Source organism: Centroberyx affinis, unplaced genomic scaffold (genome assembly GCF_046629955.1).
Source record: "Centroberyx affinis isolate AG114_WGS23_722 - 3 ecotype Tasmania unplaced genomic scaffold, CSIRO-AGI_Caff_v1 ptg002710l_1, whole genome shotgun sequence".
NCBI lineage: Eukaryota > Metazoa > Chordata > Actinopteri > Beryciformes > Berycidae > Centroberyx > Centroberyx affinis.
The window spans coordinates 58,163-84,902 of record NW_027280884.1 but is presented as its reverse complement, the minus strand read 5'-3'; the positions used below and the strand labels follow the sequence as shown (position 1 = coordinate 84,902).

The 26,740-nt window shown below is 44.6% G+C and overlaps 4 protein-coding genes across 5 annotated transcripts; 3 read left to right on the top strand and 1 right to left on the bottom strand.

The window, feature by feature from the left end:
• The first annotated feature begins 177 nt into the window (after window positions 1-177).
• Window positions 178-9,511, top strand: prmt7 (protein arginine methyltransferase 7). The gene is made up of 17 exons (XM_071535434.1): window positions 178-351; window positions 1,219-1,255; window positions 1,583-1,732; window positions 2,000-2,108; window positions 2,381-2,493; window positions 2,637-2,866; window positions 2,957-3,137; window positions 3,273-3,400; window positions 3,519-3,657; window positions 3,758-3,841; window positions 3,964-4,011; window positions 5,006-5,095; window positions 5,182-5,343; window positions 5,557-5,631; window positions 6,592-6,752; window positions 7,196-7,292; window positions 8,451-9,511. The coding sequence occupies exons 1-17, from the start codon at window positions 257-259 to the stop codon at window positions 8,607-8,609; spliced, it is 2,058 nt and encodes a 685-aa protein (XP_071391535.1). The 5' UTR covers window positions 178-256; the 3' UTR covers window positions 8,610-9,511.
• Window positions 9,512-10,009: 498 nt separating this feature from the next.
• ciapin1 (cytokine induced apoptosis inhibitor 1) lies at window positions 10,010-14,043 on the bottom strand. Of its 2 annotated transcripts, none has more exons than XM_071535438.1 (9): window positions 14,002-14,043; window positions 12,095-12,257; window positions 11,779-11,922; window positions 11,337-11,416; window positions 10,977-11,139; window positions 10,784-10,860; window positions 10,553-10,674; window positions 10,386-10,467; window positions 10,010-10,250 (listed from the first exon to the last, which is right to left on the bottom strand). In XM_071535438.1, exons 2-9 carry the CDS (start codon window positions 12,249-12,251, stop codon window positions 10,140-10,142), a joined length of 936 nt encoding a protein of 311 aa, XP_071391539.1. In that variant the 5' UTR covers window positions 12,252-12,257; window positions 14,002-14,043; the 3' UTR covers window positions 10,010-10,139. The 2 variants fall into 2 exon arrangements, with proteins under 2 accessions (XP_071391539.1, XP_071391538.1); XM_071535437.1 differs by having other exon boundaries at window positions 13,866-14,032.
• Window positions 14,044-14,788: 745 nt separating this feature from the next.
• coq9 (coenzyme Q9 homolog (S. cerevisiae)) lies at window positions 14,789-21,945 on the top strand. Its single transcript, XM_071535441.1, has 9 exons — window positions 14,789-14,891; window positions 15,894-16,119; window positions 16,217-16,352; window positions 16,592-16,734; window positions 17,276-17,360; window positions 19,576-19,680; window positions 20,301-20,456; window positions 21,123-21,176; window positions 21,272-21,945. Exons 1-9 carry the CDS (start codon window positions 14,834-14,836, stop codon window positions 21,305-21,307), a joined length of 999 nt encoding a protein of 332 aa, XP_071391542.1. The 5' UTR covers window positions 14,789-14,833; the 3' UTR covers window positions 21,308-21,945.
• Window positions 21,946-22,229: 284 nt separating this feature from the next.
• polr2c (RNA polymerase II subunit C) lies at window positions 22,230-25,986 on the top strand. The gene is made up of 9 exons (XM_071535440.1): window positions 22,230-22,380; window positions 23,387-23,436; window positions 24,165-24,233; window positions 24,348-24,400; window positions 24,504-24,632; window positions 24,794-24,845; window positions 24,953-25,121; window positions 25,219-25,293; window positions 25,389-25,986. The coding sequence occupies exons 1-9, from the start codon at window positions 22,295-22,297 to the stop codon at window positions 25,531-25,533; spliced, it is 828 nt and encodes a 275-aa protein (XP_071391541.1). The 5' UTR covers window positions 22,230-22,294; the 3' UTR covers window positions 25,534-25,986.
• The last annotated feature ends 754 nt before the right edge of the window (window positions 25,987-26,740 follow it).

The following is a 26,740-nucleotide window of genomic DNA, read 5'->3' as shown; positions in this document are numbered from 1 at the left end:
TAAAGCCAAATCATATAGCTTTCAACAACAACAAAAAACATTTCATGAAAAACAAAAAAGAGAGATACTGAATCATAAACACTCCAGTCACGTGACCAGAAGAGCTTGTGACGTAGTTGGGAAAACATGGCTGCTCCCGTGAAAGCAACGCTGCTTCTGTAATTCAATGTAGTTACAGTCTGTAGGATATTCTGACTAAAAACAAAGACATACCAGCCCTTCTTCCCACCGGAGTCTGTTCAGTGCCGTTGCGGGGATGAAGACCTTCTGTGGACGGGCCAACCCGGCCACGGGCGCGTTAGACTGGGTGGAGGAGAGTGAGGAATACGACTATCATCAGGAGATAGCCAGGTAGCAGTGCCGACTAGCCTAGCTTACTATGCATGCTGCGCGAGCCCCGATACGTTCCGTTCTCACTGTATGGAATGAACGACACGCCATTCAAAATTCTGGTAGTTTAATGTTACCTTTCTTGACGGCAACTTTAACATATGTCGTGGAACACCTTTAACGAATCATTATGAACCACTGGTAAAGTCGGCATACAAATGATTCACAAAGCAGCACTTTATTTCAACAAAATCTCAGTTTTTTAAAGTAATTCCCGCTGCTCCCAACCGCCCTCTGCGGTGTGTAAGTTAAGTTATTGATTGAAGATTAATGGAATTATCGGCGAACCAATTATAAAAGTTGAAATTCTGTAAGTGCTGCTTGGCTCAATCGATACATCGGGTATGCCGAATGAAAGAGTGGAGCCCAGCGATTCATAAAAGATGAATACTTTTCTATGAATTGCATATGTCTGTCGATAAGCAAAGTCATTTTAAATTTTGTATGGAGTTCGGCGTGACGTTGTGTGTATACAAGATAATTGAACGTATCGGGATGCATGCTTTCATAGGGTACATGTGTTTGCTCACACAATGTTTATGTGTACATTATGTGTCATTAAATGATTATATACAGGTCTAAAAGCAACTTTTTGGCTCAAAGTCGATGACTTGCCTGGTAAATAAACAAACTTAGTAACATTTAGTTGCACGGAGAGAACGCAGACCAAACTCCATATAAAACTCTGGCAATATAGCCTAATGCTGCCATGCTCACATACATGGCTAAAACTGACTTGACTTAAAACTTGTATGAATCTTGAGGAGCCACTCTTCAGTTCTGCATACATTTTCTACCAAACCTGATTGTAGTGTATTTATCTTTCAGGTCCTGTTATGCGGATATGCTGCATGATCATGATAGGGTGAGTGTCGCTGCATTTCATATGTACCTCTCCTGAGAGAATTTACATATAGTTAAAATTAAGGCCTGACAAAGACATGGAGGTTTGGCTATAACTGTTGCATGAGAGGAAGTGTGCTTGCAGTGGGTATCAAGAGTCTACACACACTTTCAGATGTTCTACTTCTTTTGTGCACATCCTTCCACCAACTTGGCACATGTAGGTTTAGGACTTCTGATATCCACTTTATATTCCATCTATGATGTTGACTGAACACCAAAGGAAAACAACCAGATACCAGTCCCTTACTGCTCCACCCACACAGTCTATGTGCTTCCCTTCCTCCAGAATGAGAAGTACTACCAGGGCATCCGGGCGGCGGTGGCCCGAGTCCGGGCTCGGGGCGAGAAGGTCATCGTGCTGGACATCGGGACGGGAACGGGGCTGCTCTCCATGATGGCTCTCACTGCCGGGGCTGACTTCTGCTACGCTGTGGAGGTACGGCTAGTCTTGCTGTGTGACTTCTAAATCCTGAGTTTTCTGAGATTCAGTTTATCTGACATCGCATCAACATGGTCAACATCCACTTAAAGAATCTGTGAATGATAAAATTTAAAAAAAGTCCATTTCAAAAGCTCCTCTTCAGTTATTCCCATCCCACACTATAAACAACCACAATGTGACATATGTCTTAGTGATTGGCCCAAAGTTTACTATTACTTTGTGTTCAACTTCTATTAAACTCTGCTGTCTTTCTGTCTCCAGGTATTCAAGCCCATGGCTGAAGCGGCCCAGTGCATTGTGGAGAAGAACGGCTTCTCTGACAAGATCAAGATTATTAACAAACACTCCACTGAAGTCACTGTCGGGCCAGGTCAGACAGAAGCAACACACAAACACAGAGTTATTTACATATTATACAGCATTATATGACTACTGGTATTCCTTAGTCTTCGCTATAGTTGAATATAGATGTGATTCTCCATGAACTTGTGTCTTGGAAAAGGTCTACAGACAGAAGCGTCAATACTATAAATTCTTATATATGTTTTTTAATGTTTATTTTCTCTCAGCGGCTGGGTAGTCAGACCTGAGAAGAAACTCAGGTTCGATGAGATCATGTGTTGGATTCATGACTTGTTACAGATGGAGACATGCAAACCAGGGCCAACATCCTGGTTACAGAACTGTTTGATACCGAGCTGATAGGAGAGGGAGCCCTGCCCAGCTATGAACACGCTCACCAGAATCTGGTCCAGGTCAGTGTGTGTGTGTGTGTTGAGAAGTGTATTCCAGAGAGGGACATTTAGGGAATATCAGGGAACGCTTTTAGGTGAAGCGTTATGGAAAGTCGTGGAATTTTACTTACAAATCACTACTCTTGCCCTCTTCCCCCCACCAGGAGGGCTGTGAGGCGGTGCCCCACCGGGCCACGGTCTACGCCCAGCTGGTGGAGTCGGAGCTGCTGTGGAGCTGGGCCCAGCTGCAGCCCGTGGAGGTGGAGGGGGCGCGGCTGGCCCCGCCGCCCGCCGTGGCCCGCTGCGCCGGGGCCCACTCGGTCTGCGACATCCAGCTGAGCCAGGTCCCCCCACGCAGCTTCACCCCGCTGGGCCCGCTCTGCACCATGTTCAGGTACTAAAGAGAAGAGAACACACCGACCCAACTAAAGGGAGGGTAGGGTTCCAAATAACTGCTTCTTCTTTCCTCTTTCTCTCCTCCCAGCGTGGACTTCAGTAAGCCGGTGAGCAGCGCCCCCCGGTCCCACTCGTCCCGGTTCGTGGCTCGGTCCAGCGGTCGGGCCCAGGTGGTCCTGTCCTGGTGGGACATCGACATGGATCCCGGCGGAAGCATCGTCTGCACCATGGCTCCCGGCTGGACGTACCCGCAACCCAAGACGGCTCCGGTGGGTTCATGTCTTGACGTTGGCGGGGTGTCTCGAGCTGAAAACCCCCATATTGGAGGTCTTCAGCTCTCGGGCAACAATGGTGGTGAACTGTGCGTTTCTAAACGTAGGACTTGGGTGTGCGGTGTGTTTCAGTGGCGCGACCACTGGATGCAGAGCGTCTACTTCCTGCCCGTGGAGAGGAGGGTGACAGAGGGAGAAGATCTGAGTCTGACCGTCTGCCATGATGACTACAGCCTGTGGTACGGCCTGCAGGCACACAGGTACACCAGCTTTTAGACAATATAAGTGTCCTCCCCAAAATTAGAGATACGGTTCGAATCTGTGCCTCCTTTAACATTCAATAGAGTATAAGAGAGTACTTACTGTCCATCCTCTCAGCCAACAGGACCCAGAGGCCGAGGCCCCTCCTTGTCGGCCATGTTGCACCTGCCAGGCCCACTTGGTCTGGACCCGGCCGCGATTCGGCGAACTCAACGACAGCCGGCGAACGGAGAGCTACGTCAGCGCACTACGCAGCGTGAGTGAAGGGGATTTAGCCACGGTTCAGACTTTATGTGACGTTAACGGATATGGATGCGGTTTTGTCTCGGTTAATAAGCGTTCTGTGTTCGTTCCAGGTTTTGAAAGCAGACAGCGTGTGTCTCGGGGTCAGCGATGGAAGCCTGCTGCCGGTATTTGCTCGCATGCTTGGAGCCAAGAAGGTATCCCGCTTGGACCGTGTTGGCACATTTTTAAACCGAATGCCATGTTGAGACTCTTTTTGTTGAGTTGTTTTATTCGATTATAGCCACACACTAAGTCCTGCTTACCTCTCTCCATCCAGGTGTTCAGTTTGGAAAACTCCAGAATGTCTAAACAGGTGATCGAGCAGGTAAACGACCCCTTATTAACATACTGTCCAATCCCAATATAGGCAAAGCTACTAAATGCTAAAACTGACCCCAATCAACATGGAACTGCTTAGTCTTCTATATGCCAAGTGTAGTCTTTGGCAAATTTCCTATGCTTTATAACATGTAACATGAGATAACATGTCTACGGAAGCGTAATGCATTCACCTGAGAAAAAAAGATTTGCCCTGTTTTTCTGAATTAACGAGATAATTATCTCAGAATTCTGAGAAAAGTTTTCATGGAAAAACAAGATAATTCTGCTCTGTTTTTCTGAATTAATGAGATATCTCAAAATCTCAAGAGAAACTCTCATTCCTACTTGAGAGCTCAATTTCATGGAAGCAAACATGTCCCGCCTGTTTAGTTTAAACCAGTTTTATTTTGCTTTTGGTTTGAAACATTGGGAGATACTCGTGTCTTTAAGTATATAGATGGTATTGTTATTAGTTTGTCGACTTTCCACAGGCACCTCAGGACTTTGCGGTTGTTCAGACTATTCCATGAAAACTTTTCTCAGAATTCTGAGATAATTATCTCGTTAATTCAGAAAAACAGGGTAAATTTAGTGAATGCATTATGAATGCATTACGCTTCCATACATGTCATATGCAAGCAGGTAATCCTAATAATAATGAACTTTCTTTGTAAAGCACAGAGTTGAAAAACGGCCAATTACAAAGGCAATCACTACATGTATATGAGTTTTCAAAGCAACATGGATCCAGGAGCACCCTAGGGTCCCTCATGAATCGTGATGTTCCCAACACTGTTCCCTCATGATATTCCCATATTCCAAGATGATAATGCCCCCATACACACTAAACACTAAATAAATGTAGCGTGGTTTCCTGAACAGCAGGGTGAAGTCAAACTCCTCCATGGCCCCAGTCAGCAGATCTAAACATCATTGAACCTTTACAGGAAGTAGATTAAACCTCCTTCATCCCTTAAAGAATGCATTGTGCTCTGCAGGTGTTAGAAGCCAACTCCATGAAAGGAGCAGTTCAGCTGCTGGAGATCAGGTCCGACCAGCTGACCAGTAACGACCTGGGAGGAGAACAGGTACACCAGGAATTAATTAGTTCTCAATTTTGTAGCCCAAGAAAATGTGAGTACTTTTCTAATGACTGTATATGGTATCTGTCCAGATCTCAGTCCTGATGGGCGAGCCCTACTTCAGCACCAGCCTCTTACCCTGGCACTCGCTCTTCTTCTGGTACTGCCGCACCGCCCTGGCAGGCCTGCTGCGGCCCGACGCCACCGTCCTGCCCCGCTCCGCCACGCTCCACATGGTGGCGGTGGAGTTCCGGGTGAGACGGAACACACGCCCGGGCAAAGAGACGCGTTCGCGTGTCGTGCCTAGGGTCTAGAAAGAGATCTTTTACTTCCCCAGTCTTCCTCATTCAGGGTTTTCATGGGCTTTTAGAGGAGTTTCACATCTTCATTTAGACGCACCATCAAAGGTTTTGATAGGCAAAGGTAATCCCTGCTGTTTTGACTCTTACTCTGATCATGTTTCGTAGGATTTGTGGAGGATAAGAGCGCCGTGCGGAACGTGCGAGGGCTTCGACGTCCGACCCATGGACGAGATGGTCCAGGTAAAATCTCATCTTTTCTTCCAGCCGTTCATTTTGACATCCAGTGAGATCTCTTTCGCTGATACCCGATGATCATGTAGAAGACATGTCCTTGCTCAAACGGCAGGTGCAGCAGCATGACGTTCAAAAAATCCATGGTAGAAGATGAGGGTCACATTGTCTCCGTTAAAAGCAAAATTGTTTTATTCACTTTGAAGTTAAGAACATGACGTTTCAGTCGAGAAGACCTGAGGTTGTACAGGGTTCCAAAAGTCTGAAATCAAGAAACAGCCTTGCATAACAATTGAACAAAGGGCAAACTTCAGTCTGGACTGATGCCCATATTCAGCTACCGTATTTCCTCTAATATTGGCCCAGGCCTTTATTTACCTCAACTGCAGAGGGTACCAGGCCTTTATTGGAAGCAGACTTATATTAGGGACAGGCCTTTATTTCTAATTCCCTCTGTTTGATAAGTATATTTGCTCATATTTTAGTACGAAGCCTCCTTGTTTTCTGATCTGCTTCTGTTGGGGTTCGTTAGGTAGCCGTTTTTTTGTTACTGCAACGCATTACCGATAACTACGGTAATCGATGACGGCCGAGCCATCTTGTGGCATACTGCCATCTTGTGGCACTTGTACGTTACTACAAACTACAGTTACATTATATAACAGGCACCAGGAGTTTACCGGTATCCACCGTTGTTTTTTCCTTTGTTTTTTTCTCCGGCCTGTATTTGGGGCCGGCCTTTATTTGTTCGTGTCGACCACGGCCCTGGCCATTATCGGAGACCCGGCTTTTAATTGACTACCGGCCACTATTAGAGGAAATACAGTATTTCCTCATGTGTTCCTAACTGGTACGAACACCAGAGAAAGTCAATTGCAGTTGCAGGGACGGGATTCAGATCTGTTGTGACTTTTCAGAAACCCTGCATTTAAATAAAATCCTCCTCCTCCCCCACCTCTTTCCCTTCAGCAATCTCTGGATTTCCGCGAGTCCCGTGAGGCGGAGCCCCACCCTCTCTGGGAGTACCCCTGCCGCGCCCTGACCCAGCCCGCTGCCGTCATGACCTTTGACTTCACACAGTGCGTCCCTCAGCAGCCGATCACCAGCCAGGGCTCGCTTCCCTTAAAAAGGTACACACCCCTCTGAAACCAATACACCGAGTCATGGATTAAAACGGCACATTTTCAGATGTACTAGAAAATGTCAAGAGACTTAAGAAACTTAAAGGAACGGTTGACCCCAAAATGAAAATCCAATGAAGTTTGTATGACAACCAAACACAGACAGCAGAGTTTCATCTCATTTTTCGCATATACAGTTGAAGTGAACGGGGTAGGGTTGTTTAGATTTCCCAGAAAAGCCATAAACAGGCATTAAATTTCTCGAAACAACTCATTCAGCATAGTCAAAGTGTTTTGTAGCCAAACAGCTGCACTGTTAGTCCAAAAGGCCAAGATCTACCTCATTATTTAGCGTTACTCAAGGTAAAGGAAGGAGTAACTTCTTCTTGGCAACCAAAAGAAAGAGATAACAGTCTCGAACACTGAGTTGTTTACACTCTGTTTCTTCTCAGGATTGGTCGATGCCACGGCGTTGCGCTGTGGATGGAGTACCATCTGACCGATGACATCACTGTCAGTATGGGTCTGACTGGACCAATCAGTGAGCAGGTACCACAGGAGCCTAGTCATCACCGCCTTCTTCCCCTCAACACATCGATCATTCTATCTTGCCCATGCTGGTTGCAAAGACGAGACTTTTTTTTTTTTTTACTTTTACACTCATTTTCTGACTACTAATCTATTGTAATCTAGGTAATCTATCCCCATCTATAGATCTAATCTAGGTAATCTATTTGATCTATTTAATGTGTATTTAGACAGTCGTTGAAGCATTCTTTATTAACTTCACTTGCCCAGATTTTCTCAGCTGGTCCAGGGATTTAAACCATCTGGTCACAAGCCCTCTTCTCTAAACTTCAGCCCGCCTCCACCCCTGCAGAAACTCATATTCTCTCTCCACAACATGAATCTGCTGCTATCCAGTTACATTTTTAGAAGAAGTAGGTAGACATTTTCATCTAGGGAAATGTTCCAGAGAATGTACTGAAGATAGGCAGGAGTACAATTATTATTGAGCGTGTGATTTCTACCAATGAAAACCACATTACCAGCAAATAAACTGACTTCCATTACCAGGCTATATAAACTAACCAATGGCCATTCAGTTAACAATGCAACTCAACAAAACAGCAAAGAAAGAAATGGATTGTAAATACTGACCAAATTATACACCACATCACCTGTAAACATAACTTAAGATTCTATAAGCCTTAAATGCTACAAAATTACATAGTGAGAACCGCATAGTCTGTGGGAACAGTGTGTGATGGGGAATGGTAGTGAGTGAATCATGCTGCATTCATGTAATATGGGAAAGACATAAAACATCCTACTAGAAAATACTGTTCACTCAGCTTTCAGGTGGTAAATACTACTAGAAAATACTGTTCTCTCAGCTTTCAGGTGGTAAATACTACTAGAAAATACTGTTCTCTCAGCTTTCAGGTGGTAAATACTACTAGAAAATACTGTTCTCTCAGCTTTCAGGTGGTAAATACTACTAGAAAATACTGTTCACTCAGCTTTCAGGTGGTAAATACTACTAGAAAATACTGTTCTCTCAGCTTTCACATGGTAAATACTACTAGAAAATGGTGTTAATAACTGATCCTATTAATTGGTAGTAGGTGCATTGAGAGACTTGGGTGACACCAACCAGTGGGTGACACCAGTGCGACTCTTTCTCACCCTCCCCCTCCCCTGCAGGGCGACTGCGCGTGGAGCCGGCACAGGAAGCAGGGGGTGTACTTCTTCGGGTCGCCGTGGGACAGCTCGGGGGACGGCAGAGCCTCGGTGTCGTACAGCTTCACCTTCCAGCCCGGCTCAGGAGACATCAAGATGGAGTTCGCCGTCGAGTCGCCGTGATCCGGAACAATCATAAGACCGGAGGCGGACAAAGGGACAGCCTGGACTGCAACGTTGTGCTTTTTACCTGATGTCACGGTTTCCGTTTGTGATCATTTTCTGGTGGCTGTTTTTTTTTTTTTTGGAATGAAGCTGCCGATAGCCGACATATGCTGATATTAAATCTGACCGTTGTCATTAGAATCTTATTCTTGTCAGGCCTCTGAAGCAGCATTTAGACCATCATGGGATACTAAAACTCTCCACTGAAACCCAGGATGATGATAATAATAGTATTAATTCAGGTTAAGGTCTCCTCATAGACAACCAGTGTAGCATTGATCAATTCTACAATAAATATGTAATCAATCAACTGCATCTTAACCATCATATCAGAGGTGCACCACACTGACATTTAGTGTTTTTTTTAGAGTTTTTTCATTTAAGGCCTGATATATCAGTATAACTCTACTTGCAAGCATTTTGTTCAGTTCATGTGGGGATGCAAAATGGCGCGTTAAAGCAGCCTATTAGGTTCATTATAGTTGTGTAAAACATCTACTGTGCACCAGAAATGACTGAGAGTTCTTGTGAATTGAATCGCCAAATACTGTGGCGTGTCGTTACAGAAAGGTTTTAGAAGTTTTTATATTGTTGCCCTATGTTTGAGGATGTTACTCTTGCCAAGAGAAGCAGGTTTATAATATACAGTGACTTTGTGATATTGGTCAGTGAGGACCAATACTTAAGTCAAACCCAAAGGTAATTTCACAATGTTTCAGAAAGTTAAAGCTCAGTTCAGTGTAGCTTGAGTTTCTAATGCAGTTCTAACATGGATGTGAGTGGTGTGTTCATATAGGGGAATATACCATCAAATGATAGTACTGTCACCATTTACCAACAATGAAATAAATAGAATATCTGTACACATTACTTTGGCTTCAGTTTATTGTACTAAAATGAAACACTCATTGAGGCAAGAAAACATATTTTTCCCAAAATGTCTATCTACACAGATAAATATACATAAGCTTTAAGTGAAGCGGAATTGTATGTGAAATATGGTGTAGTTTTGACTGTATAATCCGTTCAGTAGTCCGATGTAAATAGGATTTATAATGAAAAGGCCAGAAACAAATGCAGCCAGTCAGTGCTCTGTGTAGTAAATATAAACCCTCCAGATTTACCTCACAATTATGGCATAATTAGCAAAAGCAGAAGTCAAACTGCAATAACAATGCGTTCGATTTTTTTCTTTTTATCCGATTGGCAATGCAGCCAGAACAAGGCGATTTGTGTGAAGTGATTTCGTGCAGTGCGATGCTCAAACTGAACCTGTCAAACAGAAGCCGCCTCACTGAGATCCAGGGAACCAGACACTCAACTGAAACTGAAAAAAACCCCCGCATCTTTCAAACCCAACAGTTTTGCAGAGGGAATACATTTTTTTTTTTTTTTTAAGTGTCTCCGGGGAATTTCGGGGCTTCTCGGGTGGATGGAATGTAAAATTAACGTGTTGCGGGATGTGGTGTGTGGTGGGGTTTTTTTTTTTTAGGCATCCATCAGGGTCTTCTTGTCCAGCACGATCTTCTCTCCGGGTTTGAACGCCGGCATCCCCGTGTACGGGCAGCTGGCGCATCGGAAGGCGTCGCCCAGGTAACACTGCCGCGGGAAAAAGAAAAAAACGCAGATGATCGGGGGGGGGGACCTATTGATTCTCGACTAGAACCGACGGAAAACACAAGGCTGAAACGTGAGGAACGTAACGATATTCACAAATCGCGAACGACTACTCACGCTTCCGCAGGCCGACTTCACCGCGGTCGTCTTCTTCGCTCCTTTGGTCTCCTCCTCCAACTCCTCGGCTAGACCGCATGAGCTGCGCAAAACAGATTTCAAACAGATTCAGTTTGTGTATTTTCTGTAATAATCCCTCGGACGGAGGCGGACGGAGGCGGACTCACCAGTTCTTACAGGCCTTCTTCTTCTTGGCGGCTCCGTCTCCGCAGATGGGCGCCCGCAGGGAGGCCGGGTCGGGCTTCTTCAGGTCCTCCTCGTCCAGCAGGGCGTCGCTGTCCACCAAGTCCTGGGAGAGAAGAGAGGGGAGGAGGAGGAGGAAAGGGGCGAGAAACCTGTCAAATCTTGGTGTTCCGGTGCGGTCCCGCGGATATTTATTGGGTCTTTCTTTAACTCACCACGTCGTCGTCGTTCATGTCGTTGAACGAGAGCGTCCACATGCTGGCGGTGGCGGGATCGAGAGCGGGTTTCTCCGCTGGGGGGAAAAAAAAAAGACGTCACGCGTGGAAATTATTAGCTTCCGCGGCGACAAGTTCACGGAAACGAGAAAACGTGGGGAACGGACCGTGGAGAAAAAAAAAAAAAACCGACCTGGCTTTTTTTTCCCGAAGGACAGTTTGAGCTGGCTGGACGATCCCACCTCAAAGCTGGGCTTGGTGGCGGACACGCGGAGTCGGGACAGGGTGTTGCCTTGGTAGCCCGTGGCCGTCCTGAGGCAGCTCAGCGCCTCGGGACTCAGTTCTTCTTTACCGAGCTGCGTGGGGAAAAAGGAGGAGATGTTTCAGTCCCCAGAGAGGGATAAAAGCCTAATATTGGCTCCGTATATCAGCAAAGCAATATATCAGTCTAGCCCGATTTAAAACCCGCACTTGAAGTCGTCATGTGGTGCTAGGCTTAACCCTGCTGTTGTAATACTGGACTGGAGCCACTCTGTAGAGACTAGACGCTCACCTCTGCCACCGACATGAAGCCGGACAGCTTCAGAGTAGACATGAGCTTCTCAGCGGTCCTCACGCTCCGGCCCTCGGCTCCTAGGAGAGAAAAACCACAACCATATCAGGGTGGCAGGGTGACCTCGGAAGTTAAAGCGACCGGCCTTTAAGTAAGATTTAAGAAAATGTAACTTGTGCATTTTGAGGATGACAAAAAAGTCAAATGTTTATGACGTGAAACCTCAGGGTTGAGAAATCTTGCCCAAGTTTCCGACTTGGAATTCTGACTTAAAGAGCCGCTGGGTTGCGTTTTCCTCCTAGGAAGTCGGAATTCTCACTTCCCGACATCTCTGGAAGCGTAACTTCCGGACGTCCTGTACTCCTTGTCTTACGGGTTTTGATGGCTGAGCTGTTCTTGTTTATACTGTGAAAATCCAATACAAATTCCCTCTCTCTCTCACCTGTGACTGGTTCCTCCAGAACCAGCTTCCCGCCGGGTTTGAGGACTCTGGCCAGCTCCGCTAGCGTCTCAGAGTCGTGGATGGAGGAGCTGTCGGCCAGGAGGGAGGACAGCACCCAGTCGAAGCTGGACCCTGCATGGGAGGCTGAGGAGAGGAGAGGACATAGAAGGATTTTGAATTTTGGCTAAAAAAGGGAGAATCTACAGCGTCTCAATTAGTGGAGATGGGACGCTCTTCCCTGCTGCAGCCCCACTGTGTGATTTAGGCTAAAATCTCGCCTAGTGCCGCTTTAAAAACCAGGTGCTGAGTCACTCACACTGCAATAGCATCTCCATGTTCTCCACTGACACTTTGCCCTCTGCTCCGACGGCGGCACCCAGACCCTCAGCCAGCTCCTTCAGGGCCGTGGGTGCTGAAGGCTGAGCCCAGACCATCATCACCTTCTCTCCTGCTTTGATGCCCAGGTCTGCCATGGCCTCCTGCAGAAAGTACAGAATCATTTAAGTATTTCCAAAAAAAAAAGAAACTACTGCACATTAGGGTTTGAGCAGTATGGGTTTGTGTAAGGCCGATACTGATATGTTTGGATCGAAGCTGCCAGTAGCTAACATTTAGTGCTGATATTAAGTATATTTAAATTGGACTATTTTCATGCAAAAAAAAATTCAGCATCAAAAATTGTTTCCTCCATAAATGTATTTTTGACAAGGTGGAAAAGCCTCTGAAACAGCATTTATACCATCATGTGACACTAAAACTCTCCATTGAAAACAAGACTTATTAAATTATTTTCAAAGAATTACAACAATCTAGGAATGTTGTCATACAATTTTAAAAGAAATTCAACAGCCCCAATATATTGGTCTAACCCTGCTTTACAAAGCAAAGTCTATTATACATTTTGACTATTGTAATTAGGGCTAGGCGATAATTCAATATTATCGTTTATCGTCTTTCAGTGGAATCATATCGTGATGATATGAAGATATTTTGATATCGTGACACACATTTCTGCTGTCTGAATTGATGACGACAAGCAAATTTTACTTAAAATCTCTCATAAAATGAGGTATGGTAGGAATATTATTTGAAAACTTCAGTTTTGTTTGACATCACACCTAACATTACCATTCGGTTCAATGAGATGAACATTAATTTGATTATACAACATGATTTTGCATACATGAACCATATCGTGATATATATTGATATATATATCTATATATATAGATATAGATATATTTATCTTGATAAAACTCAATGGTTGTGAAGGTCAAAGACCAGGTTCAGGTTGCTTCTGGAAGCAAAGTAGGGTTCAGTTCACTTACAAATCAGTCAATTCACAGTGAACGCTGTATTATTGGGATTTATTAGGCAATTGTTTATTCACACCTTACAAAAGACTTGAAGAGATGCCCTTAGTTAAGGACAAACAACTGGTTTTAGTTTAGTTTAGTTTATGTATTTGACAATTCACTTTGAAAGGACAATTCCATGGTTGCAACACCAATGTACATGCACAATTAAAAGAACACCAAGGATAACACAAAAAAGTGACAAGACTTAGCCTATTTCCATTGTGGTCCTTGTTGTAGTTAGATGTCGTGGAGGTGTGTGCGTGTGCGTGCGCGTGGAGATAGTGGAGTGCGGCATATAAAAGCACAAAAAACATCAATATACAGAAAACACAGGCCTGGTCACAGCCTGGTAACAGCCAGGCTCCTCTATCTGTGTGTGGACTCTGCCAGAGACCAACAGAAAATATCGAGCTGATAATACAACAACATGACCTCAAGTTATGAGACCCCGCTTAGCTGACTCATAGTTACCTCACGAGTCAGTGCCATGAAACAACTGGACATAACCCTCTAGCATTACAATACTGTATACAATAACCGTTTCATGGTCTAAGGAACATATGGCAACTCACTTCACCTTTGTTCTTGTGATGTGAAATAACTAGTCTAGGCTAGTAATTAGCGGGTTAACTTGTCGACTGACAGGTGAAAGCACTAGACAACACACAGCAAACAGCGTGACGCAGAAGCAAGCAGGCTATGCTAATCATACATAAAATTGGCTCTTACCGCTGGAAGAATCCGCTACACGGCTACCCGCAAACAACACAATAGACCTATGCTTTGTATAATGTGTGTTAAATATTTTCGGCGGCTCAATTAATAGAATAAAACCTATTTTGACCGACCGCACTCATTGACTGACCTGCTAGCTCGACAGTAGCGCCAACGTCAAGTTAGACGGTATGAAAACCACGACTTCCGCTTAAATTCTCCGAAATAAAAGCGCGCCAATCTAGATGAACGTGCTGCAACCTGGCTGCAACGTTTGTTTTTTTCCACTTGCACGAATGTATATGGTATTTACCCGTAATGATAATCACATTAAGTAAATCATACATTTTTAACGGAAAGTCATCCATAAAACGTTTTACATGGAGACATTTAAACACTGGGATAACTCATTTGAAAGATATCCATGCATGAATATAATACAGTATGTTTTCATTTTGAAATGAGTTTCTTTAGCCTTTAGGGTCATTGGGTAAGTTGTATATATGGGTTCCAACATTGCAATTGCCAAAGATATGACTATCAATTGTACAAGTGATTGTTAGCTCTGTCTATGCCTGTCTATGGAATTTGGATAATTGTACAGGTAATTCAATAGAAAAGCAAGACCCCCAAATATTATATTCGGAATATGGCACCACGTGGAAAAAAGGGTTAATTCTAAAAGTCCCAACCAGTGACTCAAATTCTAAAGCTCTCTATCCACCTTTTAGCCCCGTCAAAGAATGTATGGATGTACGGGGTGTAATGGCTTTTATTCTTCCAAATAAAATTTAAAATGATGCTTTTATTTAGAAAATATAAATCGTTTCGTTTCTGGTCATATCCTGGCTAACAGTGGCAGACTTGACGTGCCCTTCGGGATGGATGTCACAACAATGACGCAATCAATGTGCAACAGGGCATCGAGTCGCGTGAAAAAGACGCGACTTGTGTCTAAAAAAAACATCTCAGTGCAGCTGGACATGGCGGCGCTGCTGAGAGGTCTGCGCGCTGGAAGGGCACTTCGGGGGCTCGGTAGCGGTAAGACAGGCGGACTAACTTGTTGTTTGTCTTACAGTAAACACCGGGCAGCGTCCCGAATTACTCCGGTAAAGTTTATTGCTTCGGCACTGTTGCATGGCTTGGAAACGAGCTAATGTTGACGTTAGCCACACGAGGCAATGTCACTTGACTTGTCAGAGAAGGTGATACTGAAGGACAGAATTAGACAGCAGTAACGTTATGTCGGCTGCGCCTTGATAGATGAATTGAAGGTAATTGTTAGTCGGCGGAGTGATTTGAGTCGGTAAGCCTCAAACTTTAAACGTGCGTTGCAGCCATGATGAACAAGTTCCTGCAAGTTGGGGGCGTCTTCCCCTCTGTAAGCAGGCGTACTGTTTACATTCTGTTATGCAAGCTTTCACATGCAGGGAATGTCTCTCCTCAACTGTTTTATCTCTACTTTTAAAGTTGCCATGGCATAGTAATTGTGTCTGAAAGTAAGATAAGTGCATGTGGAATTCTAGCCCCGATACGTCCGCGCTCTCTCTATGGAGAGGCAAGCTACGCCAAAAGCCATTTAAAAAATCTGGAAATGTATTGTTGCCGTGATTATTGGCAAAAGTACACATTTAATAAACTGTGACTCAGGACCTTTTCTGAATCTTGAAAAGCCATTGTTGAATTCGGCATTGATACAGTCAACCAAGCACTACTTATTTCAATAACAATTCAACTTTTAGAACTGGTTCCCAATCCCACCACTTCTTCTCCATCAAAATACATCATGGTCGGAATTGTGCAGTGTGAACCAATTCTAAAAGTTGACATTTTAATGAAATGAAGTGCTGCTTGGTGAGTCACTTCAATGCCGAATTTCCCAGAACACCCTATCGATTCAGTAAAGGTCATAAGTCGTGTTCCACGAGGTGTGTGTGTTTGCAGATAAGCAAGAAAACATCAAATTTCCAGATTTTTGAATGGACTTTGGCACACCCCTCACACAGAACATACTGGGACTAATAATTCGTTTCCTCCCTACAGTGGTGGCTGCACCGACAGCCACCAACCCCCAGTGCAGCAGCCTGCGACGAGGCTTCCACCGGGCGGCCGTGAGGCTTCAGGACGAATCCAAATCGGACAAACCCCCCTCCTCCTCCACAAACTACCATGAGCACTACCAAGCTCACTCTGCCGAACAGGACTCCGCTTCCCAGGAAGCCTCGGCGTCCGACCCGGCAGCGGAGGAGGCTTCCAGGGCCAACACTAGGTCAGGACCATAAGCTGTAGTTTCAGTGATGTTGCTTTTGATCAGATTTTTGCCCCTCGACTCACGTCACGTTCTCTCACCCCGATGCTGTGGGAAGCTACCAGGACCAGAGCGGAGAGCAGGGCGAGGAGTACGAGACGGAGGAGCAGCTGCAGGCTCGAGTCCTGGCGGCCGCGCTGGAGTTCGTCCCGCTGCACGGCTGGTCCATGGAGGCCATCGCTGCCGGGGCCGAGGTGAGCCGGAGTCACCAACGAGGGTGACGTGAAAATAATAGGAAACGGCAAAGAAAATGGAAAGGAAATAAAGTAGAAGGCGGTAGAGCAATGTCAAAAATATGACGTTTATGAGAGGGAAAATGTGAAACAAGGGTCTGGAGAGTGAATGGAGAGTTCAGAGTGTGTGTGTGTGTGTGTGTGTTAACTTTGCTGTATTGCTTGGGTCTTTATTTGCTGTGTGTGTGTGTTGGTACCAGACACTGGGCCTGTCCTCCGCCTCCACCGGGATGTTCCACAACGGAGCCGGAGACCTGGTCCTACATTTCATCGCCCAGTGCAACTCACAGCTGACCGAGATACTGGCCGAGCAACACAACCAGGTCCAGCTGGGCCAGGCCGAGTATGTACACACACACACACACCATGCTGCTAAAAAAAAAGTAAAATATCACTTATTTCTTACAGGCAAGGCACTGCAAGTCAATAGAGGGGAAAAATTATTTCATCCCATCAAAATTAAATTGAATATGGGCATAAATACAAACACCTTTTGAATTATGACTTTTATTTATTTGGTCATTAACATATTCAAATTAGCTAACGTTGCATAAAAATGTGAGAATTTGCAGTTTGAACCCTTGTTTTTTCCTTGGGGGATAAAGTCAGGAAAGCACTTTCCTGTTTGATTCTGATGAATAACTGAAAAGTTGGTAAGAAATGTGTTTTTTAATTAAGTATTTACAAAATGCTATATATATGGTGAAAATGTGAAATACCCCACAAAACAAAAATGACAATCAAAGAAGCCTATTGGCCGATCTTTTGCGCCAAAGATCAGCCAGTAGCAGATTGTGATTTCAGTAGCTTGCTTTTTACCATTAGATGTCAGGATTTACACAGGTTTTGGGTTTACAGTGGGATAACTGTGGAATGTGTTGCAGACCAAAGGAGACTGCTGACTTTCTGAGGGACGCTGTGGAGACCAGACTGAGGATGCACATCCCCTACATTGAAACATGGCCTCAGGTACAGCGTGTGCATGATGATGATGCTGGGTGGCTACATGTTGGGAGGGATGATACCTGGGTGAAATATGGTATCACAGACTTTACTCGATACTAATTGAGGAATTAGTCATTTAGTAGCCAGAATCTGTATCTGCAGTGGAAAAGTGGTATCAGTGCATCCTTATCCACTAGCTAACAGTGTGTGACTCTGCCTAGACATCAGTGCACCATGTGAGTGTTAAGATAATCTCTAAACTAGTTCATTTAATCTCTGCCTCTTGACATTTAAGCTTGTAATGCATCTGAACTTGACCCTCTAATGTGCAGGTTTTCCTTCCAACCACTTCCAAACACTACAGCAGCTGATTTCACTTCACTGATTGGTTCCTCCTCTCTGGTTGAAGGTGTTAATCAGTAAAGTGGAATCACCTGGTACAGGGTTTGGTAGGTTAGGGTTAGATGTACATTGTGCATTGTGTCTGTATTTTCTGTATTTATGTTTTTGAAGGCTGATAATAGATTTATTTATTTTTTTGGAGCTGACAATATTATAATATTTAGATATAGATAGATAGATCTCTAATATAATATTTAGACCATCATGGGACACTAAAACTCTCCACTAAATCCCAGGATAATGATAATAATAAAACATATTCATGCATACTTGTGCAAAATCTGATCAAAATGTTTCATTAGCACCAATTCAGGTTAAGAGCTTCCCATAGACAACCAGTGTAGTATTGATCTGTATCATATCCATCACATCAGAGGTGGAGAGACATCAGATTTCTAATTAAAGGCCAGTATCGGCAAACCGATATATGGGTCCAACCCTATTATATGTGTTAACTAATGTAATAAAACTGGAGTCATTCCTATGTTCCCAGGGTCCTATGTTCCCCAGTTCTAGGGTTAGGGTTAGAGACCTTCAAAATCAAATAAAATGATAATCATTGGTTTTGTTGTATTTATATAGCTGTTTTGAAGCCTTGTTCCAATAAAAAAAACTGGATAATATTTATGAAATATTTTAACTTGAAATGGGTCACATTTGACCCGAACACAATAGGAGGGTTAATGTTAATGTTAACATAGGACCCTGGGAACATAGGACCCTGGGAACTTAGGACCCTGGGAACATAGGACCCTGGGAACATAGGACCCTGGGAACTTAGGACCCTGGGAACATAGGACCTTGGGAACTTAGGACCCTGGGAACATAGGACCCTGGGAACTTAGGACCCTGGGAACTTAGACCGTGGGAACTTAGGACCCTGGGAACTTAGGATCCTGGGAACATAGGACCCTGGGAACTTAGACCGTGGGAACTTAGGACCCTGGGAACATAGGACCCTGGGAACATAGGACCCTGGGAACTTAGACCGTGGGAACTTAGGACCCTGGGAACATAGGACCCTGGGAACATAGGACCGTGGGAACTTAGGACCCTGGGAACTTAGGACCCTGGGAACATAGGACCTTGGGAACTTAGGACCCTGGGAATTTAGGACCCTGGGAATTTAGGACCCTGGGAACATAGGACCCTGGGAACTTAGGACCCTGGGAATTTAGGACCCTGGGAACATAGGACCCTGGGAACTTAGACCGTGGGAACTTAGGACCCTGGGAACTTAGGATCCTGGGAACATAGGACCCTGGGAACTTAGACCGTGGGAACTTAGGACCCTGGGAACATAGGACCCTGGGAACATAGGACCGTGGGAACTTAGACCGTGGGAACTTAGGACCCTGGGAACATAGGACCCTGGGAACATAGGACCGTGGGGACTTAGGACCCTGGGAACTTAGGACCCTGGGAACATAGGACCTTGGGAACTTAGGACCCTGGGAACATAGGACCCTGGGAACTTAGGACCCTGGGAACTTAGACCGTGGGAACTTAGGACCCTGGGAACTTAGGATCCTGGGAACATAGGACCCTGGGAACTTAGACCGTGGGAACTTAGGACCCTGGGAACTTAGGACCCTGGGAACATAGGACCCTGGGAACTTAGACCGTGGGAACTTAGGACCCTGGGAACATAGGACCCTGGGAACATAGGACCGTGGGAACTTAGGACCCTGGGAACTTAGGACCTTGGGAACTTCAGACCCTGGGAACATAGGACCCTGGGAACATAGGACCCTGGGAACATAGATACGCTCCCATAAAACTCACACTACATGTAACTGGACGTGGCGATGAAGCGTGACTGTGCCTCTCTCCTCAGGCGATGAGCATCCTGCTCCTCCCCCACAACATCCCCGACAGCCTGAAGCACCTGTCCACCCTGGTGGACGACATGTGGTACTACGCCGGGGACCGCTCCACAGACGTGAGTGGGTCCCGTCACCCTCGATCCCCCCCTTCTGCTACTCGCACCTTCCTGTCCCCCCTTCACCACCACCCCCACAATGCCCGGCCCGCCACTTCCCAGGTTACCCCTCTACCCACCCCCCGGCACCTCCCCACCCACACTCCCTACTACTTTGCCTTTTCTGTTTCTTATTCCATTCAGCACTCGTCACATTCTACACTCTTGAGGATGTGATTCAGCTCTTTAAATAAATGCTTAATAGTATAATAAAGTTTGACCGATATGGGTTTTTGAAGGCTGATACTTTTGGACTGAAGCTGCCGATATTTTGTGCATTTTATATTTGATATCTTTAAATTTGGCCGTTACAAATTACAAGCATTCAGTGTTTCACCCAGAACTGTATCCTTGTCAAGGTGGAAAAGCCTCTGAAACAGCAGTTAGACCATCATGGGACACTAAAACTCTCCATTGAAAGCTATGATAATAATGATAATTAACATTCATGCATTCTTGTGTCGAGTCTGGCATTGATCAATTCTACAATAAATATATAATCAATCAAACTGCAGCATAGCCATCATATCAGAGGAGGTATATTGGTCTAATCCATAATCCCCTCTCTCTCTCTTTCGTAGTTGAACTGGTACACCAAGCGGGCGGCACTGACGGGAATCTACAACACCACAGAGCTGGTGATGGTTCAGGACTCCTCCCCAGACTTCCAGGACACCTGGAACTTCCTTGACAACCGCATCCAGGACGTAGTCAACATGGCCGGCACGGCCAAACAGGTAGAGTCCGCTAACACAGTGGTTCTCAACATGGGGTCCGGGGACCACCAGGGTGTCCTTGAGGGGATTCCAGGCGGTCCCCAGCAAATTGAACTAAACTTCAACATTATTTAATTTACAAGAAGTGAACACAATTAGAGAATGTAGAAGAATGGCTGTTTTGATCATAGTTTCTCTGTTATCTCTCTACCTACAATACAGATAGTCATGGAATTCTGGACAAAATCATATGTAACAATAAAAATATTCTCAGATTTGGGTCCAAGAGACAAAATCTCATCAAATGGGGGTCCGTGACTCTAATGTGGACTAAATTAGGGTCCTTGATATGAAAAAGATTGAGAATCACTGTGCTAACATGTCGTGTTAAAGGGTTGAACAGATGAAGTATGGTCATCAGAAAGTTGTTTTTAGACATGTTTCTTCTTCAGGTTTGTTATCCTTGCTTAATGCTGATTTGGGATCAGCTTCTTGCTCGCTTTCCCCCCACTTTCCCCAATATTAGTGGTAGTTCAGAATGAAACATGAAGAAACTTGGGGTTCAGAATGAAGAATTTGAATTGCTTGAAGCTTCACCTTTCTTCATCATTTGCAGATTTTGAATAGGTTTTGTCCCCGTACCCAAATCACCTGCTGAAAACCTGCATGTTCCACTGTGTTCTGTAGGTGCAGTCGACCGGCGAGGCGGTGGTGCAAGGCCTGATGGGAGCCGCTGTAACGGTGAGTCTTTCTTCCTCCTCAGTGGTCATGTTCATCATTTACATGCATTCTCCTTTTTAAAACCCGACTCGTCACATTTGGTCCTCGTTTCACAGCTGAAGAACCTCACAGGACTGAACCAGAGGCGATGATGTAAACACTGATCCTGTCCCACCGGCTTGTGTGACGAGCTGAAGATCAATTTTTCCTTTTTGCTCACTGGTGCTGCAGCATTTCTTCTTATTTCTGATACTGTATGTGTTGGTTTGCAGCTGTTATTCATCATGATAGGGCTGTCTAGTGTGCCATAGGTCTGTCTTTCTATTCAGTTGCAGGACCAGGCTTTGTTTTGGTTTCTCTCCCCCTCCAAGATGTCACTTTCCCTGTTCGGATCATTTTTCCCTTTGTATGAAAGGACGTAAAGATCTGCAGTTTTGTTGTTGGTTCAGTTAAAGACTTCAATAAACTGGTCATTACCGTATATTTAACCATTTGTTTGTGTTTAGTAATGTCTGATAAAAATGAAATCATAGCCATTCAATAGATTTCAATGGTTTGAAACCCTAAGCTATGGCAAAGTCCCTGCATCTGACATTATTTGTAATAAAAACTTCCACACCCGCTTATATCAGCAAAATGTCTGGTGACTGAAAAGATATATTTGGTCAGTGTGATAAATTATTAGATGTAGGTCGCCAAACTATCAGCTTAGAGGGAACATTGGTTCTGAATGCTCCGGTGTGATTTTGTTTTTAAAGATATGGCTTCCAAATAAATTTCTTGCAATTTTTGTTTGTCTGTTATTCATTCTTCATTATAATGCCAAAAACTAGAAGATTAAAAGTGAATTCACTTAGGTTAAGGTATAGCAAACCACAAACTTGCCTCCCGTTCACAAGTCACTAATGTCATAAGATTCGGCGCTTTTATTTTGAAATGCCTTTCTAGGTAAACCGTGACCCGGATATTAAATAAAGACCCGCCTCCTATTGTATCGTGGCCAATCACTGATTGCATGTACATTTTCTGACCAATCATCGGTCGGTAAATATTACTTTGGAGGCCTTCAAGTCGAAGTCACGGTAGTGGAGTGTGGACGATTTTAGCACGTACTTTATTGTACTTATTTGTCTTTAATAATGCCGTATGCTAACCAACCGACGGTGAAAATCACAGAACTGACAGACGAGAATGTGAAGTTTGTCATTGAAAACACTGATTTGGCGTGAGTATTCAGTCTGTTGTCTGTTAAACAACTCACCGGTAGCTGTATGAGAGAGCAGCCATTACTCTCTGTACCAAAACACACGGTGATGTGACGAGGATATAGCTAAATTAACTGACTGCACGAGCAATGAATTATCCAGCACTTTAAAAATATGCAGCTAGGACTTTTTCTGAAACGTAAAATATTGCACTCTGTGTCGTGTGTACTCTTGAGTGTAAGCTGTAACGTACATTACTGGGACTCTAGCCGAAAATAATACAGCACTCTGTATTACGAAGGCGGTTGCTCAAAAAATCTTGAAATGTTCGCAGTTAAATATCTACATGTTATAAACACACGTGAATTATCTTAAGTATAATCTAAATACGTCGTAAATTCAGTTGAATGTTGCCTTTCTTGGATACGTCGCAGGTGAAATGTCGCAGTGCACTGACGTTACTTGTTTTGTTTACCTTTCAGGGTTATTCTGCCTTAAAGATAGTCTTAATTCCAAGTGAAAATGGTATTGAAAAAAGTCTCAAAAACTCTTAAATGTAACTTCCAGAAACCTGTAGTCACATTGGACTATGAGTGAAGCAGTGTGCACCTGTAAACACCTGACGATTAACTAGGGCTGGACGATATGGACAAAATCAAATATCACGATATTTTTTTTAACCAAATACCTCGATATCGATATTGCGACAATATTGTAGGGATGACTATTGGTGCTTTCACAAAATATTTACACAATGAGATTTTTGATAAATAATGATCAGTAATGTGGATATAATGACTAAGTGGGTAAAGGCAAATAACAGAACAGTTAGAACAGTCTGGTAAGTTCAGAAAATGACATCACTTGACGATATCTAGTCTCATATCAAGATATCGATATATTGCCCAGCCCTACGCTTAACCTTCAAAAAGTGATTTAATCTGTCAGCAGCATTAATGGCTGTTTGAGTGAACTTGACTTGTCTTGTTAAATAGCTCTATCAATATATTGCTGTGTCCTCTCCAGGGTCGCAAACTCCATCCGACGGGTCTTCATGTCAGAGGTCGCCACGATAGGTAGGCGACATTTCACACTTTCATACACTGGACAACAGTTAAAGGAATTGGAGAGAAATCTACTGGATTGCTTTACCGCAGTGGTTCTCAACGTGGGGTCCGGGGACCACCAGGGGTCCTTGAGGGGGTTCCAGGGGGTCCCCAGTCAAATTGATGAAATGTTAAACTTCAGCATTATTTCATTTACAAGAAGTTAACACAATTAGAGAATGTAGAAGAATGACTGTTTTGATCATAGTTTCTCTGTTATCTCTCTGCCTACAATACAGATAGTCATGGGATTCTGGACAAAATCATATCTGACATTAAAAATATTCACAGATTTGGGTCCAAGAGACAAAATCTCATCAAATGGGGGTCCGTGGCCCCGAGGTGGACTAAATTAAGGGGTCCTTGATATGAAAAAGGTTGAGAATCACTGCTTTATGGCACAAAGTAGTAGTTCTGCCTGTCTGACGATAGGGAATCAATTCCAGTCCATTTGATTCACCTTTGTAAAAAATGAGTTTGGGGCTACATGTTTCGTTCAGTCCAATACAGCAAGGGAGTTACTAACTCATACACTAGCAACTGAACAAATGAACAAACTGAACGAATGGCACAGCATCATCATGCTTGTAAAGATGACAATGAATGAATGAATGAACAAGGATCTGTGAGAGTTTGTGAGTTCGGTGTGACCGCACTTGATGAAGCTACTGACTTCACCTGTGTCACTTCACTTCCAGCTATCGACTGGATCCAGATCGACGCCAACTCGTCTGTACTTCATGACGAGTTCATCGCCCACAGAGTCGGTACGTACCGCTCAGTCAGCACGGCTTCTGTATCTGACCTGCTGGAATATAATCCGGATCCCTCTGAATCCTGCTGAAGCAACGTTGGTGTTTTTTTTTTTTGTGTGTTCTCAGGCCTCATACCTCTCACCAGCGACGACATCGTGGACAAAATGCAGTATTCCAGGGCAAGTATACCGTCTCCTCAGTCATAATTGATCACAGTTATCAGTGAGAGTCCTCGTTTTTTTTACCCCCTTCCATCCGATCCTCCTCCTCCTCCTCCTCCAGGACTGCACCTGCGATGACTTCTGTCCCGAGTGTTCCGTCGAGCTGACGCTGGACGTCCGGTGCACGGAGGACCAGACGCGCCACGTCACCTCGCGCGACCTCTTGTCCAACAACCCCAGAGTCATCCCGGTGAGTCCTTCCTTCCCCCCCGCGTAGGACGGAGAATCTCTGAAAGATCTCACTTGTCCTGTCTTGTATATTCAAAGCATTGCAGTCAACAGGAAAATCAGTTTCATATCATGATTACACCACCAGAAAAGAGCCGACCTTGTTTTCTTTGTGTTGTCCAGGTGACCTCCAGGAGTCGAGACAACGACCCCAACGACTACGTCGAACAGGACGGTAAGTTCGACCCCCTCGTTTTCTTGGGTGCGTGTTTCTTTTTCGAATAAACACTGGTTCAACTCTTTTCTTTTATCGCTCCTTCGCCCCCCTCTCACGCACCTCAGACATCCTGGTGGTGAAGCTCCGCAAGGGCCAGGAGCTGCGGCTGAGGGCCTACGCCAAGAAGGGCTTCGGCAAGGAGCACGCCAAGTGGAACCCCACGGCGGGCGTGTCCTTCGAGTACGACCCGGACAACGCGCTGAGGCACACCGTGTACCCGCGGCCCGAGGAGTGGTGCGTGCTTTTTGAAAATGACGGAATGATATATAGAAAAGCCTCGCAGTCCCACGGACGTGATGTTTTAGTGAGTTTTTTCCGTCTCGATTCCCAGGCCCAAGAGCGAGTACTCGGAGATCGAGGAGGACGAGGTCCAGGCTCCCTACGACCCCAACGGAAAGCCGGAAAGGTGAGGAAAGGAATCTGCTTCGTGCACGGGGAAACTGTATAGCTAATGACATGGTATTAAATTGAATACCCCCCCCCCCCCCCCACCCCCGGCAGGTTCTACTACAACGTGGAGTCCTGCGGCTCCCTGCGGCCGGAGACCATCGTCATGTCGGCGCTGGCCGTCCTCAAGAAGAAGCTGAGCGACCTGCAGACGCAGCTGAGCCACGAGATCCAGAGCGACGTCCTCACCATCAACTGAGGGGGCCCGTCCCGTCCCGTCCCGTCCCGTCTTTTTTTTCCACCCAAGGGGCCCCCGTTCCTCACCTCACCGAACACCTGTTAACCACCGGAGTGCTGGATCTAGGATCGCCGGTCGACACTTCATTGACCCGGCAAGATTTCCATATACAAAATGACATCAAATTTAATTCTCAGTCTCAATTACTATTATGAGCTGAAGGGTAAAGTTGATCCTAGACCAGCACTGATTCATTGTAACATTCGGTGTGTTGCTGCAATGAACTAACTCTGTAATATACATCTAGCAGGACAGAGCACTTGGTCCCAATGGCCTCTGCTGATAATCTGTTGTTTGGCCCTTTCCTTTGTTTGTCTCAAGTTGTTATGAATTTCATTTTGCTACTGTCAGTGAAACACGTAAGACTATTAGATTATTATTTTGTTAAATGTTCGCTTTTACAATAAATCCATTTTCAAGAAATTCTTTGTCGTTTTTATGAATTCCCTTTCATTCCAAGCTTAAAAAGTGTGCAAGATTAGTTTGAATTTGTTTTATATGTATATTGAAAAAAGAGGAAAAAATACAAACTGGGTGAGGGGAGTTAATTCTATGGGGCTCACCCCAAAATGGATGACAAAGACAAGTGAAGGATTATAGCTGGTGCGCAGCGGGGAGTCGGGGCCGGGCATTTTGAGGAGGTAGAGGAAGAAGAAGAAGAAGAAGGAGGAAGAGGAAAAATAAGAAATACATGAGGGTCCATCAGCAGACCTGTCCGGACCAGAATTATCATTAAACCTTGAAGTATCTTTGAAATCATGAGTCTCTTATCCACACAGCACAATGCCTGATAAGCATGTTAATTCTGCAGCACCCAGGGATTGAACTCATAACCTTTGCCACCAATAGCAAGTGTTGATCATGTTGAACTACCTGAGAAGTGGGATAATTAGAGGAGGCTTCTTACTAGAACTTAGCCAACCACCAGGGTGCAGGATAACAGCTGTCCATGCATTTACAGGCAGATTTCAAACTAGTGTCAAATACTCAGTATTCAAGGCAAAATTCTGAGAATTTACATACTTCATCTAGACAACATAGAGATGTATGTAATTTTTTACAAAGATTGATTGCTCCATAAGCCAAAAACTGATGTTTAAAGATGCTCTATTTCCATTGGCTGCAATAGTTTACATGAGGGCACAATTCAAAATACTGTCAAAAATTT

Excerpts from the sequence above, each read along its gene's own strand:
- prmt7 (XM_071535434.1), top strand. The coding sequence starts at position 257 with ATGAAGACCTTCTGTGGACGGGCCAACCCGGCCACGGGCGCGTTAGAC. Across the intron at positions 352-1,218 it reads TATCATCAGGAGATAGCCAG|GTCCTGTTATGCGGATATGC; the intron begins GTAGCAGTGCCG and ends TTTATCTTTCAG. Across the intron at positions 7,293-8,450 it reads CTGGACCAATCAGTGAGCAG|GGCGACTGCGCGTGGAGCCG; the intron begins GTACCACAGGAG and ends CCTCCCCTGCAG.
- polr2c (XM_071535440.1), top strand. The coding sequence starts at position 22,295 with ATGCCGTATGCTAACCAACCGACGGTGAAAATCACAGAACTGACAGAC. Across the intron at positions 24,401-24,503 it reads ACAAAATGCAGTATTCCAGG|GACTGCACCTGCGATGACTT; the intron begins GCAAGTATACCG and ends CTCCTCCTCCAG. Across the intron at positions 24,633-24,793 it reads ACAACCCCAGAGTCATCCCG|GTGACCTCCAGGAGTCGAGA; the intron begins GTGAGTCCTTCC and ends TGTGTTGTCCAG.
- ciapin1 (XM_071535438.1), bottom strand. The coding sequence starts at position 12,251 with ATGGCAGACCTGGGCATCAAAGCAGGAGAGAAGGTGATGATGGTCTGG. Across the intron at positions 11,417-11,778 it reads TCTGGAGGAACCAGTCACAG|GAGCCGAGGGCCGGAGCGTG; the intron begins GTGAGAGAGAGA and ends TTTCTCTCCTAG. Across the intron at positions 10,675-10,783 it reads ACATGAACGACGACGACGTG|GACTTGGTGGACAGCGACGC; the intron begins GTGAGTTAAAGA and ends CTTCTCTCCCAG.
- coq9 (XM_071535441.1), top strand. The coding sequence starts at position 14,834 with ATGGCGGCGCTGCTGAGAGGTCTGCGCGCTGGAAGGGCACTTCGGGGG. Across the intron at positions 14,892-15,893 it reads ACTTCGGGGGCTCGGTAGCG|TGGTGGCTGCACCGACAGCC; the intron begins GTAAGACAGGCG and ends TCCTCCCTACAG. Across the intron at positions 16,120-16,216 it reads GCTTCCAGGGCCAACACTAG|CTACCAGGACCAGAGCGGAG; the intron begins GTCAGGACCATA and ends TGCTGTGGGAAG.